Source organism: Podarcis muralis, chromosome 6 (assembly GCF_964188315.1).
Source record: "Podarcis muralis chromosome 6, rPodMur119.hap1.1, whole genome shotgun sequence".
Taxonomy (NCBI): domain Eukaryota; kingdom Metazoa; phylum Chordata; class Lepidosauria; order Squamata; family Lacertidae; genus Podarcis; species Podarcis muralis.
Window position 1 is genome coordinate 36,554,237 of NC_135660.1, and position 19,254 is coordinate 36,573,490.

Sequence of the window (19,254 nt, forward strand, 5' to 3'; positions counted from 1 at the left end):
TCACATCAGGAAGAATTACTCATTTGACATAGGGGCTTGCTTCAAGTATATATATTCCTACAAAAACTGGTAAAACAAAACTTTTAAAGGCACATGGAAAAAAACGAATTGCTATTTTTTGGTCTAGGCAAGGAATCCATATGGTTCAATGAATATATGAAATTTGTAATAAAAAATTAATGTCACAGCACTGAAAAACCTCCAGGGCTATCCAGTCAGCTCCCTGAATTTTGATTAGATACAAGGATTTTTTAAAAAGCAAATTGCAGTCTATTGATCATATAGAAGATTAGACAGATTATAACTTGTGTTAAAATAAATTCATTTTCTGACTTAAACCGCAGATCTTTGCTGTTATACTAAACTATCCATGTTTGACCAAAAGGGTTCATGTGTTTATATAGAAGCTAACTTTTATCTATGATACCTTTGTGTTCGTGTTTCATTCTGTGCAGGTCATCAAGATTGTCTTTGGTTATCCCACTATGTTTCACACTTGGTGAATTGCTATTTCCTAGAATCAGCAGCACAATCTTTTTTTATTGATAGGTAGCAAATTAGTTAAGAATTAAATTGCCCTTTTGTTCACATACATGTTCCTTACCATGTCATTTAAAAAGCACCGCAGCCCAATGAGATAAAAACTAGTATTTAATTGGTTTTAAGATCTGGTGTAAAAACTTGTTTTCGCAGTATCATTTATATTTGTAAGACAATGAAGTGCACACAAGAAAGCTTCCATTTGGATTATAATCTTGCACCAATATGTGCTTTGATGAGATTCTGCAGCCACTCTCACATTGATGCTCAAAAGTGTGTGGTCCTTCTCTCTTCCTGGCTCACAATGAGTTAGAGAATGCCCCTTTGTTGCCCATAACATATTTGTTGAATGTAAGCCATTCAGAAATCAGCAGTTGCATCCTAAAATGGAGGTGGGGAAATGTGCAAAATGTACTATGCCCGTAGCACAAGAATAATCTATAGTTGAAATTATGTATATGGGAAGTATGACGTTACACTGGTAAAGAAACTATACATTTCCTACAAATGCCACTCATTGTGTAATACCATTCAGGAAGTTTTGATCAAGTTGTATTGTTTTGTTGGTGCTTCAGAGAGGGGTGAGCGCTATTCCCCAATGTTAAGGGAGCCTTAAGGAATTACTCGAGAGCGGTATGAACTGTGATATATCAGATCTCGCTGCACATGTGGACAGATGATAAGAGTAGGAGTGGCCTCCTACTGTGGCTCTACTTCATATTTCAAGATGTGAGAGTAGAACTTGTGATTGGCATTTTCCAGGACCATCACATAGACCTCTGTGCAGCCTGATGTGCTGCAAGATCCCTCCCAGTAGCCATCCTTGCTTAAAGACAAGGGGCAGATTTTTTCACATTGAACAAATGCCTTGGCAATGCTATGAAGCTTGAGTTTAAACTTAACGTTGCGGTCAGCAGGGAGCAACCCGGCTAGCGGCTCCACTAGCACATAACCCTCCACCCACTTGCTATAAGTCTGGGGGAACACTGGCCATTTCACCTTGGTGTTTGGGCAACAGATGAGGTAGTTGAAGACATAGTTATAATTTCCAGGATCAGACTTCTTTTTCGCAAAGATTTTAAAAGCAAAGTTCCCTGCATGAGGAAGATGGATCTTAAAGTCTACCTGGTTTCCTTGGCAAGCTTGCAAGATGTGCCGTCTTGTTGTATCCTCGCTGAGGCTTACGTTGCCCGAATGCAAGGAAGCTAAAACACTCAAGTCCTTACTGAGGATGAAGCTGAGATCGTAGCGCCCGTCACTGGTATGAATGATTGGGCCTTTTTGCGAGGGCTTGAGGAATCCTTGTCTCTCTGAGAACCAGCTGGGCCCAACAGGTTGATGAAGTTCCTTTGGAAAGCAGACGTTCCTGTCTACAGAGCTACACTCTAATGTATATTCTATCACACATTTGTAGACTTCATCTGAGCTCTTGGATGGTTTGGCGTAGATCTGTAGCTTATGGGTCCCCGTCTTCTGTGGGTAGAGCTCCAGATTCATCCCATTCCTCTTCAGAGTCATCAAGCTATATTCCTTTGCCCCTTTCAGTTCAAACATGAACAGCATCGGCAAACGAGTCTCCACAGCTACTACTGCTTTCCCATTTACTGTGACATGCAAATAAAGGAGGCTGGTTAGGATGTTTCTTACTATTTACTCAAAAATACAAATCAATCAAAAAAAAAAAAAAAAAGCTGGAGAAAATGACCTGGAGAATGGAATTGCCTGCTGAACTGTCAATCATTTTGGCAGTGAAAGGGAGAATATTATGGTTGGCTGGTTAGAATTTGACAAGCGTCTGTCAAGTCCAAATTCAGAATAAATAACAAGAGGGTTAAGGGCGGGAAGCCTTCATTTTCGGGTACTCGTTTGCTTCTGTTTTATTACAAATGCAGTAGAATTGCTCATCATTCTTGGAAAAGATGAAAGCACCAATGTCTTTCAGTTACAGCTCAAGCTGCCTGCACTTTTGACTACAACCCCTTAGAAACTTGTCAGTTTCCGAGAAGTCTGAGAGAGTTCAAAAGACAGGATTTCAAAATGAAATTATTCCTTCCATGTTTAGGTTCTGAATGACACCATGGGGAGCTTCTGAAACTCAAGTGTACTAACTTGCACCCACATAAGGCTCTGAGCCTCAGCCCAGAATTTTTTGAAACTTTCCCCTTCACTTCAGACTGGAATATAAATATTCTTGGGGCAAAAGCAATCTGATGGGTAATAAATAGCACTTTGTATTTTACACCAACTGGTACCCCAAGGGTAATGGTGATTATGACCAAAAAAGGCTGCAGAACTTTGAACCCCATGCTTTAGTCCCACAGAGCTAATCTTTTAAAAGTAACCCAGCAGCCTAAATCCTAACCTTTGCTACTTTTATCTTTTTTTTTTAGCCCCCTACCAAAAGCTGGAACTGTTCCTTATAATAAGATCGGCATGGGGCAATGACATGTATCACTGTACCTGTTTGAATAATTGGTGTTTCTGGGTGGGCTGCCAGCAATCCCATCATGTAAAAGTCACTCTTATATAACATGTTGCTCTCAAACTGTTTCAATGTCACAGCTGGTTTGAGGAGCTGCCAATTGCTGTTGTCTGGGAAATGATTATTAATAAATAGGGCGGGGTGGGTGAGGAAATAAAATTCGTTGTATCTGGAACAAGAAAGGAGAGGTCAATACATCACTGGCACCGGGTGCTCTTTTCTGCCTTGTACTGAATCTTAACTACGGCTGCAGTTCTAGATAGGTTTATCAATGGGGGTTTCCTTTCAACTGTACATAAATTAGGACCGGAATGATGGTAGGAAACACAGCTGAGCTCTAGGAGGCAAAATGAAGAGATGAGATGTGTAGATTTGGGACTGGGCTGGACTGATTTGGCTGAGAATACAGTAGAACAGAGGGTGCAGTCAAATGAGGCTGCTTGTTATAGTGTAATTTATCAATGGCCCAGTTTGGTTATAATGCTCCTGGCTTAATAATGCATCGTTTATGCACTGATTTCCTCATATCAGTCCTGGTCTGTTTAAGGTTGAGTTGCTAGTTATGTTAGTGAGGAACTAGTGTTAGCATGTTAACCAGGATCTTAAACCATAGTATGGTCCTGGATAGTTAAATGATATTAAATGATATGATAAATGTGTTTTTAATTTTTTAAAATTTTGCAAACACAATAAAAAGAAACGTTGTCAGCTCATCTTAACAATAAAAACAATCCTACATGCACCCATGCAACCCATGTTTCCAAAAAGATTTCCAAATGAGATTTCATATATAACAGGGATGCTGTTTTAAAGATCAGAAAGGATGTGCTAAAGCCAAAAACTTGTTCCTAACTCTATAAACTATAGTTAAGGTAGGGAGGTTACATAAACTTCCTAAATTGCATAATTCAGTCATTCTGCTTCAGCAAGACATAGACAGGATTATGCAAAGCACTGAAATCTCCATCCTCCCCAGCTTCTTGGATTTCCCTATACAGTGCTACCTCGAGTTACAAATGCATCAGGTTACAAACGCTTCAGGTTACAAACTCCGCTAACTTGGAAGAATTACCTCGAGTTGAGAACTTTGCCCCAGGATGAGAACGGAAATCATATGCCAGTGGCACAGCGGCAGCAAGAGGCCCCATTAGTGAAAGCACGCCTCTAGTTAAGAACAGTTTCAGGTTAAGAACGGACCTCTGGAACGAATTAAGTTTGTAACTATAGGTACCACTGTATGTTCTCTGCATGCACTTTCAAGCCTAGGTTTGCAGGTTTAAGGGATAAAAACTTAATTTAAATAAAGGAAGGCTAGATGGGAGTTCTAAGAATGCTGAATTCTGTTCCCAAGCATGTGGGCAAATCAGGCATTTTGAAAGAGCAATAAGAAAAAAACAATCTTTCTAGCCATTAGAGAGTGAAATTTTCAAAAACGTGGAATTTAACAACTTCAGTTAAGAAATAACTCTTTACACCCAGTGTAGTCCCTCTATGTTTAGGGCACAATGCCAAACGGAAACAGGATTCTCTTAGAATTAATTTTTAGCAGGAGCTACTGAAAATGCATTTTCAAAGTCAATGCTCGTCTTCAGTTGTGTTGTGCCAAAGAAGGTCTATAATAAGCTAATATGGGGATTTTCAAACTGGCTAGTAAACTTGGTTTGGCCTGTTGCTTGCCCCATGGTGTCTCTAGCCTTGGTGATCTGTGTTTCATTTCTAATTACTGTGGCCGCCTGATTACAACATGGGTTGTCCCAATACTAGGTCATCACATGGAGAAATATCAAATCCTTCACGTGGGTCATTGTCCAGACTACCAGTAACACTGGCTATCTGGACCAAGTGGATTTCTACCATTTGTTTCCAAGCCTTAATTTCCTTTTCATGGTTCTCACACCTTTTAGGAGTGTTTGGTTTTAATAGTTAGTGGAAAGATTAACATTCGAAGAATGGGGACTTGTTTAGTTAGATTTCTATGCCTTTTTAATGCTTAGTTTATAACAACCCTGTTTAAGAGCTTGACATTTCTCATAGGTGGAAGCCTGAGGAGAACTTTTAGGGGCCAATTGGTGGGAGGGGAGAAAATATATACACCCTCATTTATTTTTTAAATGAGGCTTTGTCCCTTTCATGCTTTAGCCTTTGAGACACGTAGCTTGGAATAGTGAAGCAAATTGTCATTATGGTTAAATGATAAGCCCTGCATCCTGATGATGCTTTTGCTCTTTCAAATCTGAAATTTGACACGGATTTCAATAAGTACAGTGGTACCTCAGGTTAAGTACTTAATTCGTTCCAGAGGTCTGTTCTTAACCTGAAACTGTTCTTAACCTGAAGCACCACTTTAGCTAATGGGGCCTCCCGCTGCCACTACGCCGCTGCCACACGATTTCTGTTCTCATCCTGAAGCAAAGTTCTTAACCCGAGGTACTATTTCTGGGTTAGCGGAGTCTGTAACCTGAAGCGTATGTAACCCGAGGTACCACTGTAGTTATAAATGAAGCAAGCAAATAAAATAGAATATGTTGCAGAGCCCTTGAATGTGACCAAGGAAAGCTACCTGTTTTGCTTATCCCCACCCCTGCGCCCCAGAGCTATAGGGAGGAAGAAAGGACAATCATACCTGAAGGTAAATTTGCTGAAGCAGTCATCAATGGAGCCACTTCCCCAGGTGCTGTCCACCAAATGCCACCTTCCATCAAGGTAAACTGCATTCCAGGCATGGTCATACTCTCCTGTGAAAGTCTCCCCAGCCCTGTAGCCATGGCCTTTAGAATAACCAGATAAGTTCATGCATTGCACTCCTGCAATACTGGGGAGAGAGAAAGGATAGAAAGGACTTAAAGAACAGGGTCTTGCTGTCTTTATCATTCATATAAATGTTGGAAGTGTTATGATCTCTCTTGCTCACTGCAGATTAGAGTGAATCACGCCTGAAATAATACTCTTTTCATGCATTACTAATATTTATGGGTGTTAAGTCAAAGGCTGTCTTTTGTTCTTCCTGACATCTCTTGCTTCAAGCAAGTGTTACTATGGGAGGAGGCAGACTTTTAACTATTTGGCAGTCAATCCAAGTGCTGTGAATTTTTTATTTAAAAAATAATAATGCTTGAATAAGTAAAGACTCCTGAAAACAAGCAGCCTCAGTTTATTTAAGATAAAGAAGAAAGCCCAAGAGTAGCCCAAGATGTGATTAAAGATGCAGGCGAGAAGAAAAAAAGAGGTCTCACTGTCGTCTTCTATGCTGGAGCCCTGCTGTGGCCGGGGAGGGTGGGGTACAAATAAAATTTATTATTATTATTATTTTGGGTAAATGCTCCCAGTCTCCGCAGGTCAATCAGGATAATGCTGCATTCTTAAAGGCAAAATTAGCCTGTTAAGAACATAAAATGAGCCCTCCTTGATCAGGCTAAAGGCTCATCTAGCCTAGCATCCTGTTCTCACAGTGGCCAACCAGATACCAATGGGAAGCCCACAAACAGGACCTGAATTGCAACAGTGCTCTCCCCACTGTGATTTCCTGCAACTGGCATTCAGCAATGTAATGCTTCCGACAGCAGAGGTAGATTATAGCCTTCATGGTTAGTAGCTGCTGATAGGCCTGTCCTCTGTGAATGTGTCCAGTTCAGTTTTACCACCAGCCAAGTTGGCCACCATTCTCTTGTGGGAGCAAATTCCATAGTTTAACCACATTGTGTGAAGAAGTCCTTTCTTTTGTCTGTCCTGAATCTTCCAACATTCAGCTTCTTTGGATGGCCCCAAGTTCTAGTATTATATGAGACAGAGAAAAACTCTATCCATTTTCTTCACAACGTGCATAATTTTATATACCTCTGTAATGTCCCCACTCACCTTTTTCCCAACCTGAAAAGCTCCAAACATTGTAACCTTTCCTGATAGGTGAGTTGCTCCAGCCCCTTGGTCATTCTGGCACCTTTTTCCTTCTCTTTATCCCCAAACCAGGCATAGGAGGATGTAGTCTAGGCTGGGTCTGCTTGTAAAGGTTCAGCACCATAAAATCCAGCTGGCTGCTCCACCAGCAAAGCTGCAGCCCTGACTGGAGTCCTGCCTTGACCAGTTCTGAGGAACTCACACAAGTCTCGTAGTACAGTGTCTTAGTTTACACTTGTTACATCCAGGTTAGATGACTGTAGTGCTGTGCATGGGGTTGTTCTTGAATACAGCCTTAAAGCTTTAACTGATCCAGAATGTGGCAGTGAAGTTTCTGATAGGAATTGTCCATTCTCCAGCATCACTGGTTACCAGCTTGCTTCCCAGCTCAGTTTAAGCACTGCTTTGACCTATCATGGTTGGACCCAGAATATCTCCAAAATCACATCTATCCATCTCAGCCAGCATGGGACAGTCATTCTATTGCAGAAGCCCTTTTTTGGGTTTTATAACTGTTGTATGAAATGGCACATCAGTATCCAGGAAAGGACCTTTTCAACTGTGGCACGCAGGATTTGGACCATTCTCCTGAGCAAAGCACATAATAGCTCACTCACTGCCTCAAGGCAGTGACGATGATCTTATATGTGAACTTTTGTTGAAGTCTGCTTTTATCATGTGTCCCGCTGCTATTTTACATTGCTGTGTTTGTTTTTGCTGAAATGTGTTGTGGTTTTAGCTGGCGTTTCATCTTTCTCTTGCTTTGTATTATGTTGGTAGTTTTGTAAGTTGCATTGCATATATTCTGGTTTTAAAAAGGCAGCAAACAAGCCAGTCACGTAATGATTCTGGACAATCCTATAGAGATGGCCTAAGCAGGTTCCTTCCTTTTACTGTTAACAACTCATCAATTAGGAGTGAGTGGCTAGAGAGGGCTGTGAAGAGCTCCCTTGACGCTTAACAAAGCCAGTAGCTTGAACAGAGTGATGGTAGATGAAATTAAATTTGTGGCAACATTGGATTGAATGAAACAATTGGAATTGATTGCAGACAGTGATACAATCCTTGCAGACAGTTCAGCGAAAGCATCTGCTCAGTGCATGGAGATGATTAAAAGCAAATAAGATGTTAGCCTGTGTTTCAAAGGGGAATAGAAGATAGCCCGGAAAACAGTGCAAATTACAATGGTGTTACGTGAATGGCATGACCTTCCCTTCAGTACTACTGCAGTAGACGGAGCTGGTCACTTCAATGTGAAGAAAAGTGGTTGAGAGAAAGAGAACGAAAATTTGAAAGGCTTTAGGGAAAGTGCATGAAGGGAGAGAGAGTTGTTTCAGCCAGGCATGTGGAGAAATGAGATAATTGCCAGTGATAAAGGGTACGGCTGGAGAGAAGGCAAGTCTATATAATCAATGAAAGGAGAAAATGGGTACTTGGTTGACGGTCGGGTTCTTCCTCATCATGTCTATAGCTGGGCCAGCACTAGAGGCAACAATGATTCCTGATTTAAACTGCTGAAATAGAAGCATTTCTGCATGTTGCTACTTCCCTCTGCCAGAATGGTGTTTTGTTCACCCAGTTAGTTCTGCCCTTAGTCAATTAACTTTGCTGTTTCGAGCTGTGGGGCTGCCAGCCCAGACAGCTGCCCAAGTCAGCAAGGCTTTGGAGTTTTGGACGGGCTCTTCCTTGATATGCCAAGCTGGCAATCCAGCATTGCTTTAAAAAACATTCTTGGTTAATTATATTATTTACATCAACAATGGAGATGGATGGTGTCTTGTCAACCTCATTTGTTTCCAAAGCCATTTTTGTGGTAATGATTAGGACTGCAAGGTAGGCTTTCCCCAGCGTTTATTATCCTCCATAAAAGTCGTTCATTTCCCAAATGCAGCCAGAGCTGTGGCAGGCTTGCCAAGCAAAGCAGCTGCTGGAGGCGAGACCCTGCTGCCACCAGAATCTTCAACTCCTGATCGAACATGGAGGTTACACTGTATGTGAGACCTGAACACCGAAACGCCTAACAGGGTGCCAAAATCTCAGCATGAGAGGCGAATTCCATGGCCCGGCATTGAATGCTCTTGCCCCTAAGCCTATTCAGTTAGAAATGTTATGCCCTCCATCCAGTGTCACTTAAATGTATAGCTTGAAGAAAATTGCCTACATAAATAGCGAGACGGTAATGAAAGGTTGAGAGTGCACCTTGTTGCCACATGAAAATTATCACCCTGATCATTACAACAGCAATTGTGCACCATTATTATGTTGTGCTGGTCTTGCTGCAACAACAAGCTAGCTAATCTTGTAATATCACAGCCACTGCTTGGAAGTACCCTAAAGGTTTCTGCTCTAGAATAGAAATGAAAGACAAATGTGTCAGCTTTTGCCTGCTCAGCAGGCACAAACGTAGCAAAGCTGCTCCTTTCTCTTTCACCCCAAGCATTAGGTTTTTGGCTGGAGGTACACTTGACAGAGCAATGACAAACCTAGACAGCATCTTAAAAAGCAGAGACATCACCTTGCCAACAAAGGTCCTTATAGTTAAAGCCATGGTTTTCCCAGTAGTGATGTATGGAAGTGAGAGCTGGACCATAAAGAAATCTGATCGCCGAAAAATCGATGCTTTTGAATTATGGTGCTGGAGGAGACTCTTGAGAGTCCCATGGACTGCAAGAAGATCAAACCTCTCCATTCTTAAGGAAATCAGCCCTGAGTGGTCACTGGAAGGACAGATCCTGAAGTTGAGGCTCCAATACTTTGGCCACCTCATGAGAAGAGAAGGCTCCCTGGAAAAGACCCTGATGTTGGGAAGGATTGAGGGCACAAGGAGAAGGGGGCGACAGAGGACGAGATGGTTGGACAGTGTTCTTGAAGCTACCAACATGAGTCTGACCAAACTGCGGGAGGCAGTGGAAGACAGGAGTGCCTGGCGTGCTCTGGTCCATGGGGTCACGAAGAGTCGGACACGACTAAATGACTGAACAACAACAACACTTGACAGAACAATGGTTTGGGGTAGAGAAGGGAATTTGGATTCAGTTTCTCTTCAACAGTGTTTGCTATGGAAAAACAACAACAAAGGATGGCAGGATTCTCTGTTGATTTCAATGTCTTAAGAAAGGAAAACAAATGAGGTTGGATAATTTGCCTGAAGGCAGAACTAACAGGAAGGGGCTGCATGCTTTATTGAGGCACACTAGGCAATATTCAGGTTTGCGAATGGTGCTAAATACCCTATAGAGACAGCCTACCTTAATGGCTTTTTGTGGTATTTCTTTACCCGTTTTGCACCCCTCAATGGGCTACTTATGGTCCCATTTTAGGATTTGATTGTGTGATCTCAGCCATAATGAATGCAATGATGTCTGCAGCAAGTAGTCAATGTAACACCACTGAGGGCTAGGAAAAGTCTTCCACTGGCCCCAGCCCACTCAGTGAGTCAGAATGGAGAGAGATGGGATACATCTCCATTGCCAAAGCAGCCACAATGCTTGTCATGCTGCTCTGGCAGGCTTTGTGTTCATCAAAACACGATGTGGCAAACCTAGCCTGACCCATGTGTAGTCGCCCACAATTAGCTGTTGCAGAATGGATAAAGATTGGAATCCACAGCACATTGGAAGACATGCAGTGAAGATGCACAGTATCTGCATTCAAGTAGGCATGTAAATGCTGTTTTCCATAAGCATCCTTTTTACAATGGGATGAATATTTCGGTGAGTGCTTCAATATCCCACAATTGCTTAATTAGCTTCCAGCAGGGCTAGATCCTGACAAGGGAACATTTGGATGAGTTGATAATTATTATTGTTAAATGATATCTGGTAACACAACATTTCATCATGTTGATGTTTACTTTTTATGGACACCAGGGGCTTGGCTTGGAAGAGCTCTCAAAGCTGCAATTAAAAATATACATAATTCCTTCCATAAGCACCTGTTTTTTCTCAATGGGTAGAGGATGTGTTGGAAGAAAACCTTGATTTATTCTCGATTCGATTAAGGTCTGGATGTAACAGAGTGGGTGGCATGGGAATCCAAGTCTTCAAGGAAGTTCTAACAACATCCTTAAAAAAAAAAAGCATTCTCACCAGCCTTAATTCATAAAACGAAGCTGGCAGGAAAGTTCTTGTGAAAAAATCAACTTGTATGTCTTGTAGCCATTCTTTTGTGAGCAGTCAGGTGGAAATTAATCACAGTACTTGCACAGCCAAATCCCATCCCTCTAACTCAGGGTGGAGAACTTCAGGCTGAAGACCAAATGTGGCCCTCCAAGCCTCTCTAACTGGCCCTTGGGAATCTTCTCAGGCCATGCCCCTCACCAGCCTTGCTGTCCCCTTGAGAAGGGAGGAAATGTCCTGTTGCATGAGTGCCACACACACAACTTAGATGAATCCTGCCCAGAGTCTTATTTGTTGCTCTGCCCTCTCACTCACCACTGACTTGTGGCCCCTGGGAAGTCCCCCAGAAAGGAATGTGGCCCCTGGACTGAAAAGGTTTTTGCACCAGGGTGCTCCTGTGCTAGATGTATGGGGCAGTTTGCAGAGGATGTGGCCAAGTTCAGCATGGGACACACCACTCACCATTTCTTGCATGTGAGGAACTGCATGGGGATAGTCTATATTCTTCAGTCCTAATGTCTTTTAACCTTCAGATGCTCCAGAAAAAATCAGAGAGCCTCTTCTAACTAAATTATCCCCATGTACTCATCTGCCATTATGTTAATGCAATGCGAGCCTCAGCAGATGGTACAAAGTAAATTATGGAGGGGGGGGGGGCGGAAAGCAAAATTGACCTTTCTAGGACTTGCTGCTGTTCAACAATATAGCTTCAAAACGGTGCTTCAAATCCTAGTTGGTGTAAAGAGAGAGAGAACTGGTGCATAGGTAACAGAGCAAGGGAACATTTCTGATCTTCATGTACCTGCACATTTGTTCAAAGAGCCCAGCGTATCCCTCGCAAATGCTCTTTCCGCTCTGGAGAACATCCTTGGGCTTGAAAGACTGCTGGTCTTTGTTAAAGAAGCCCACAATATCATATTCTGGGGAGCAAAGGTTGAAAGTTTAACCACAGGTGTAAAGTAAACAAATAGACAAAGTGAAACAAGGGTCATTCAGACCTGTGCTAAGTAACCAGGAAGTATTCACATACAAACAGGTACAACAGATGTTTACTTAGGGTGGGATTCACCTAAGGAAGCCTGTCAGTGGAAGCCCTTGGTAATGTGCAACAGATACTGACACTCTGTTGTTAAAGAACAAGAACAAAACAACTTTTCCCATCCAAATTAGACTGCTGAAATGAAGAAACTTAACCAGGAGAAATGCATTATTGTGTAAAAGGACTGTGAATTCAGTTAACTTCTGTTGCTGAAAACAAAACTCCTAGCACTACGTTCAGTGTGCTCAGAGTCACCCTGTTCTTTAATTGCAACGGGGATGTCTTTTGTGTCTGGGTCTGGTTGATAGATACTGGTTGAGATTCTAACAGGGGTGGGAATCAAAATAGGTCTGAGCAGCCTGAAGTTTGCTTTGCCCCAGGGATAGATGCACCACCAAATCTAAATTCCTGCTAGGCTCTCACCAGTAGGACAAAAAGTGAAGAGAGGGCGGCTCTTTTCTTTTTCAGTATACCAGTCCGTGGGTTGATGTACTTTCCCTCCCTGTGTTGGTTGGAGAATGGGAGGGTTTCAGATCCAGCAGCTTTAAATCCCACAGTGACCTACCACTGGTGCACCCCTTTCCAGTGCTTTCTCTCACTGGACCTCAGCTGGAAATCCTCAGTGACAATTCTTCCTGCACTGCCTGGGAGGGGGTTTTCAAGGAAGGACCTCCCTCTCTGCCCAGAGACCATAGAATTGCATCCTAAGGGAGAAGAACTGTTCAACCCTTTCTCCTTTGGCCAGTTCCTATTCCAAATTGCTACTTTTTTCTCCTTGCAGGAGAAAAGCTGTAGGCACCAATACAAACCCAATCTAGTATGAATCAACTGTCGTTTGTTTCATAAATAGTACTAAGAGCCTTCTGTGATGTCACAACACTATTTTTACAGCTGCGCCAGACTTGAATTGGGAAAGAATGGCCCACGGGAAGACAATATTTTACATCTGTATTTTCTGGGAAGGGACAGTTCTCTGAAAGGTATATGAGTGAGAAGATTACTGACAGAGAGCACTTTTTGCAGTGGTGGTAAAAACATTTCAAAGTTTCTTAAAATTCAGATTTTCCAGGCCTGGTGCATTTTCTTGACATTCTCCCTCCCTCTATTACCAACACAATGTATAAACTGGGTTCTAGAACCACAGTGAAAGGCAAGCAACTGTTCAGCATTATCCACAGGTTCCAGGAAATGATGGCATCCTCTGCTTACCTATATGATGGCATATCCATGTCCAAATGGCCCTAACCTTTTCCAGGTCGGTACGTGCTACGCGAAGCAAGGTTTTCACTAGCTCCTCCACAGTACTCTTGGCGGTCACCTGTATTATAGGAAAAATGTGGATAACTGGTGATTTCAAACCAACTGTGAAGGTTGGTTACCTTTTCTGCCTTCCTACAAAATTTAGAGGATCTCTCTTAGGGTCCACTACTTGGCAGAACCATTGACTTCATCAACAAAATCTCTGCTATGTTTCACAGAAAGCACATTAGCTTACAGGTGTGGGGAACCTGTGGCCCTTTGGAGGTTACAGAAGAAGAAGAAGAGTTTGGATTTGAAATCCCGCTTTATTACTACCCAAAGGAGTCTCAAAGCGGCTACCATTCTTCTTTCCCTTTCTCCCCCACAACAAACACTCTGTGAAGTGAGTGGGGCTGAGAGACTTCAAAGAAGTGTGACTGGCCCAAGGTCACCCAGCAGCTGCATGTGGAGGAGCGGAGATGCGAACCTGGTTCCCCAGATTACGAGTCTACTGCTCTTAACCACTACACCACACTGGCTCTCAGCAGAACTACAGCTCACGCCATCTCTGGTCATATGGCATGTTCATCAAACACAGTTGTAGTTCAGCAATGTCTGGGTGGCCAGAGGTTCCCTACACCTGGGTTACAGTTTGGCTCAGGACGGAGCCATTTTCTGTTTGTTTGTTTAGAAGCCCTATCTATTAGTCAGCAGGTTGGCATAAGGCACTCAGAACAGGGTTTTCCTCAGCTTCATCATGCTGTTCTTGGCAGCTTGCTGTGTTTTAAGAAGCAAGTCTTTTACAAGCTTCAAATATATTATTGGGTTGGGTTACTCTCTCCTATCCCGTGTATGCCCTTCAGATACGTTTAGACACTATTCTATAACTAGATTCTATTTAAACTGTTTCCTTTCACATGGTATGATGGTTGTCAGCCAGACCTGCTCAACCCTCAGGCCAATATGAGATTCTGTTACTGTACAATTTCCTTTGCCAGCCAATGAAAGTGTGTTGTATCTGTTCTAAAAGATCTGGAAGCCACATACTCAGCGGACACCTCATCCTGGGCTGATGCTGTCTTTGTGAGAAATATTTAGCAAGTTGTTTATGGAGTTGCCAGTGAAATTTTTGTCCAAAGTGGAATTGGAAGCAAATTTTGGAGCTTCTCCTGAAGTGAAACATCTGAGGGGAGCCAAACAACATTTTGATAAGACTTGTGGAGTTTCTCAGCAGCTTTTAAGGTTGTCCTCAGATTTTGCCTAAAGCAAAACATTTGGAAGTGCTTCCTCAGGGAAATATCATCTGAGGAATTACTAGGGAAAGGGATCATTACTCAGTAGTAGAGCTCTTACTTTGCAGGTCCAATGCCTCACATCTCCTGTTCAAAGGACCAGACTAGGGTCCTCCAGATGTTGTTGGACTGCATTTCCTATCACCCCTCATCATTGGCCACACTCTCTTGGGGCTGATGGTGTCTGGAAAGCACTAGGCTGGGGAAGGGCGAGGCAGCAAGTAATTTGAAATGTCTCTTTCAAATGGAGAACTGCTTCCAGTCAGAACTGGCAATACTTGGTCTAAGGGAGCTTGGGATAAGGAGGGAAGAGTTCCAATCAGATGATTGCGGAAGGGTATTCTTAATGCAGAATCTGAAAGATGCCTCAGGAACACACAAATGAAATTCAAAGGACTATTTGTGTTTTGCCCACTATTCAAGTGGAAGAGTTTGTCTGAAGGAGTTGATATGAGCAATAGACTCTGCAATCATCAGACTTCAACAAATTGTATTATAACTTCTCAAAAATGTGATGATGATTGCAGAGTATTCTGCATAGATAACTCAGTCCATAACCCAGTTCCAAGGATCATGAATTTATGTTAAAGGCCAGTTCCTGTAATCTTTTTTTTCAAAGTGGTTATTATTGTTATTAAAATATTTAAATTAACACTCTGCTGACTGGTTTTTAATTCACTACACAATTGGCTTCTCAGCATATTTACCAGCAGGCATGTAGCTTTTTGCACACAGTGTTGTAAAAAATAATAATTGAACTGATATATCTGATCATTCAGACAACCAAATTCCACAAGCATTCCATTGTGTAATTACTAGAATATATGCAGTATATATCTGGTGCTGGAGTTTTAGAAATGATGGGAAGCAGAGTTTGAATTCATGATGTCATGACCTCCATTTATGTTTTTACCTTTGTTGCATATGCATCTAATTTCTCAAAGTCCTTTAGGTCAAAAGGTATGGATTTCAAGCATGACTTGTCCCATGGGTAAGCTAGGAGAAAAAACACATGTCATCGGTAATAATTATTCTGGAAAGGAAGAAACATTTCAGCTAGACAAACACTCTAGCAAGCATAAACCAGATCTATACTAAAGTCGTTTTCACATGCAAGGTTTACAATAGTTTAAGTTTCCCTCCATTTATTATGTAAAAAGAAATAAAAGTCCACTAGCAACTGAAAAGGCTAATAAATATATAGTGGCATAAGCTTCCTTTGCCCAGAGCCTGTTTCATCAGATGCATGGAGCACTGAGCAGGTAAGTTTATACACGAACTAGGAATGAGGAAACTCCAGCCTATGCGCCAGTTGTGCTGTAGTAGGGGGTCCAATTTGGCCTGTGAGGCCATGTCTCCCAAACCACGTCCACTTGTCAATCAACTGATAACATGCTGGGCAGGAGGGCTGGGTTCGATTACACAATCCCAGGAGTCCTTGCGCCAACCATTGAGGCCTCTGGAGAGTTGGAGGTTTGGAGGGTGTTTGCAGGTTTTTTCAATGGTGTTCCCAATATATACAGTTTCACGTAAACACACAGTGCCTCAGAGCATAGCCCCCGTGTAAATGGGGAGTTGCCTGTATTGCATTGGCTTTGCGCACCTTTTCCCAATTTATAAACGTTAAGGCACAAAGGGGAGGCAAAAGGTTTCTTGATTAAGCGGGGACCAAAAGGCTAAGTAATGGAGGAGATTTGCATCAGCTGCAACACATGCAGAACACAGAAGATGAAATCAGATCTGATCAGCTTTGTAAAAACATTTTCCCTATGCAACTATGTGCATCCCTACCTACACAGGCTATTGCTTCATGTAAATAGCCTATGCCCGAAATCCTATGCACTATGTCCTGGGACTAAATCAATTTGAATAGGTATTCTATCTGAGTAGACATGCATAGAATTGTGTTCATGATGGCTACTAGCTTAGGTCAGTTTAAAAGGGGATTATGCAAATTGATACAGGCTAGGTCTGCCAATGGCTGTTGGGCATCATGGCTCTATGGAACTTCTAGGCAGCTGCTCCATTAGGCAAAATTGGGCACTGCTGCACCAACCCCAGCCTGCCCTCAGCCAGCCCCACCTAACTGCCTTATTTACAGCCAGTCTATTTACTGCCTGTCAGTTTCCTCTTCCTTCGTCTCGGTGTTGCTTTCCTGGAACTCAGCAAGGGGGAGGATGGAGACAAAACTAGAAAAAGCTGCCTCTGCCTCTGCCTCTCGTTGGTTCTGCCTCCACCTGTAATGGGCTCTGGTTCTTGACCTCCCTGCTTTCTGCCCCATCAGCCACCACTGCCTCTTGGTAAATATGCAGAATGCCACTGAATGACAGGCCACAGTAGGAGAGGCTGATTGCCTCAATTCCCTGCTTCTGAGCTTCCCAGAGGCATCTGGTTGGGCCCAAATGTTCTGACAGATCTGCAGAGGATCAGATTTGTATATTGCCATTATGTTGACTGTTCATAGATGCACAGCCAACACAAGCCATCTATGCTGTGTTGTGTGAATCAGCTATATATCAGCTGATGCACTTAGGTGCTAAATAGTCTCTACTGCAAATTGGCAGCTTCACGGGCCCAGGAACAATGTCCAGGAGTAGTCTAACTGCATCACACCTCTCCTGATTTTAAAGCCAAGTAGCACACGACTCTCTTGCTCTCTCTCCATCCCTAACACACCTTTTCTGCTGTGTCTGACCTTTGGGGAATGGGCAGGCAGAGCTGAAGAAAACCTCAGTGTCAGAAGCCTGTGTGTCTCACTATTCCTCAGGCTTGGTTCAACCTCATTTCCAGACTGTGATTAGTGATGGAGCAACCACAGGCAAGAGGGTGTGCGCTGTCACCTCATGTACCAAACAGCCATCTGTCTGTCTCAAACCAGCACTCAAGCACAAGGCATCTGTCTCTTTAACAGGCTTGTTTGTTTATCTGGCCTTTCGCTGAAGAGGGCTATTACACTGACCTAAAGAGAGCTAAAGCAGATTTACGCACTTAAAAGGTTCCTGCTCTATACAGCTCAGAAAATTACTTTTTTGCCATTTGGGAGCGGGTAGTTTCTTCAAATTGGTGATCAGTTTTAGTCTTTGTCAGGTTATAACTGAAAAGGCTCCCTACAGCTGCAGAATTCACAATAACTCTTACAGTCACACACTGTTACCATTAGCAGCCAGAATTGTGTACTAGGCCTCCGATATGCTGTGCAAACTGGAGCAAGGCAATATTTAAGCACAAATAACATTGGCAGGCACTGACTATACCAATTTCGAATGTTTAATTGGAGGCCTATCTTAAAAGCAGCCTGCTCAGCTAAAACACTTGCTCATCAAACTTCTGAAAAGGGCTGTGCGTGGTCAGGTTATGGTGATGCATACAACTTGCCATCAACCAAGTGAGGTTGCATCTCCACAAGGACTGGCTCCAGGCTGGAGGGGTTTCTGGTCAAAGTACCATCTAGTGGGCCCCCTCTTACACTGGTGGGCTCCCTCAGCTGTACTTGGCTGTGGTGGCGGTGGTGACAGAAACAGCACTCCAGGAGAGACCAGGCACTGCCATTTTATTTCACCATAATGCCCTAGAGCATTTCATGTAGCTGTTATTGGGGGGTTGGGGTTGGGGGGGGGGAGTAGGCTGAATGCCTGAACCCTTTCTAATTCTTGGAATAGCCAGGCCAGCTTCTTGGTGAGGTGTCAGCTTGGGTGATGGGCCATTAAACAGAACAAAGGAAAGGGCTTTGTGTGAGATAGCAAATGGGTGGGTAGTTAGAAGGCCAAAGGCAGAGTTGAAAGCTGAGAGTTGGGTGATGTGAGCTAAACACTAGAGCAAGGTTACTAGACGTCCCCATTTCCCGGGGATAGTCCCTGGATTTACAAATCAGTCCCCATACAAAATCAATTGAAGTTGAAAAGTGTCCCCAAATTCATTGAAAAAAATCTAGTAACCTTACACTAGAGGCAAAGCAGAGAAAGATGTTTGGTTTCTGCAGGAATTAAAGGCTGTGGCTAATGGCGAAGCAAGGCCCTCTTGGGGTGTTAATGCTGTGAAGCCTCTCTATCATAGGCTCAGGTTGCTTATATATGTGTATATAAACCACATATCATAAAGACACCACAGTCTCTGCTGTGCCTCATTCCAAAGGAAACACAAACCTTGGGTAAGCACCTAGACTCAGGCCACTTGGGGACTGGGGTGGCATGCAATGGAGTGTTCACTTCAGGGTGCTGTGGGACATTAAAATGGAGTCTCACAGGCCCAGATGCTCAAGGTGGAGGGTCCAACGCAGGCATAAGTGCTGGTGGACCCCATTGGAACAATGGGGCAGTGGCCTAGGATGCCAGATGCTGATTTCCACCATGGCTGCTGTGCTTTATACATTCACTCCCTAATAATCAGCTGTATTTGTAACTAAGAAATGCGGAGGTGTAATCTGAGAGCAGGATTTCCTTCTCAGCCAAATTGCCAATGCATTGATGGCATTTTCAAAAGCTTAGTAAGTTTAGCCTCCTGGAACTCATCGGCACCAGCATCCTTGCTTTGAGTCATCAGAGAGGACACACCCCTTGATCCATGCTGCATACACAGTTCTTTTAAATCACATTACTTCCCCCAAAGAATCCTGTGGTTTGTTAAGGTTTCTGGGAGCTGTAGCTCTGGGAA

At 43.0% G+C, this 19,254-nt stretch overlaps 1 protein-coding gene across 1 annotated transcript in view; it reads right to left on the reverse strand.

The window, feature by feature from the left end:
• Positions 1 to 660: 660 nt before the first annotated feature.
• KY (kyphoscoliosis peptidase) overlaps positions 661 to 19,254 on the reverse strand; it is a 31,359-nt gene continuing 12,765 nt past the window's right edge. Inside the window, exons 6-11 of the mRNA XM_028730906.2 lie at positions 15,518 to 15,600; positions 13,283 to 13,391; positions 11,837 to 11,954; positions 5,646 to 5,834; positions 3,001 to 3,191; positions 661 to 2,144 (exon numbers count right to left, since the gene is read on the reverse strand). Coding sequence (XP_028586739.2) covers positions 1,240 to 2,144; positions 3,001 to 3,191; positions 5,646 to 5,834; positions 11,837 to 11,954; positions 13,283 to 13,391; positions 15,518 to 15,600 — 1,595 coding nt within the window. The 3' untranslated portion in view covers positions 661 to 1,239. The remainder of the gene's footprint in view (positions 2,145 to 3,000; positions 3,192 to 5,645; positions 5,835 to 11,836; positions 11,955 to 13,282; positions 13,392 to 15,517; positions 15,601 to 19,254) is intronic.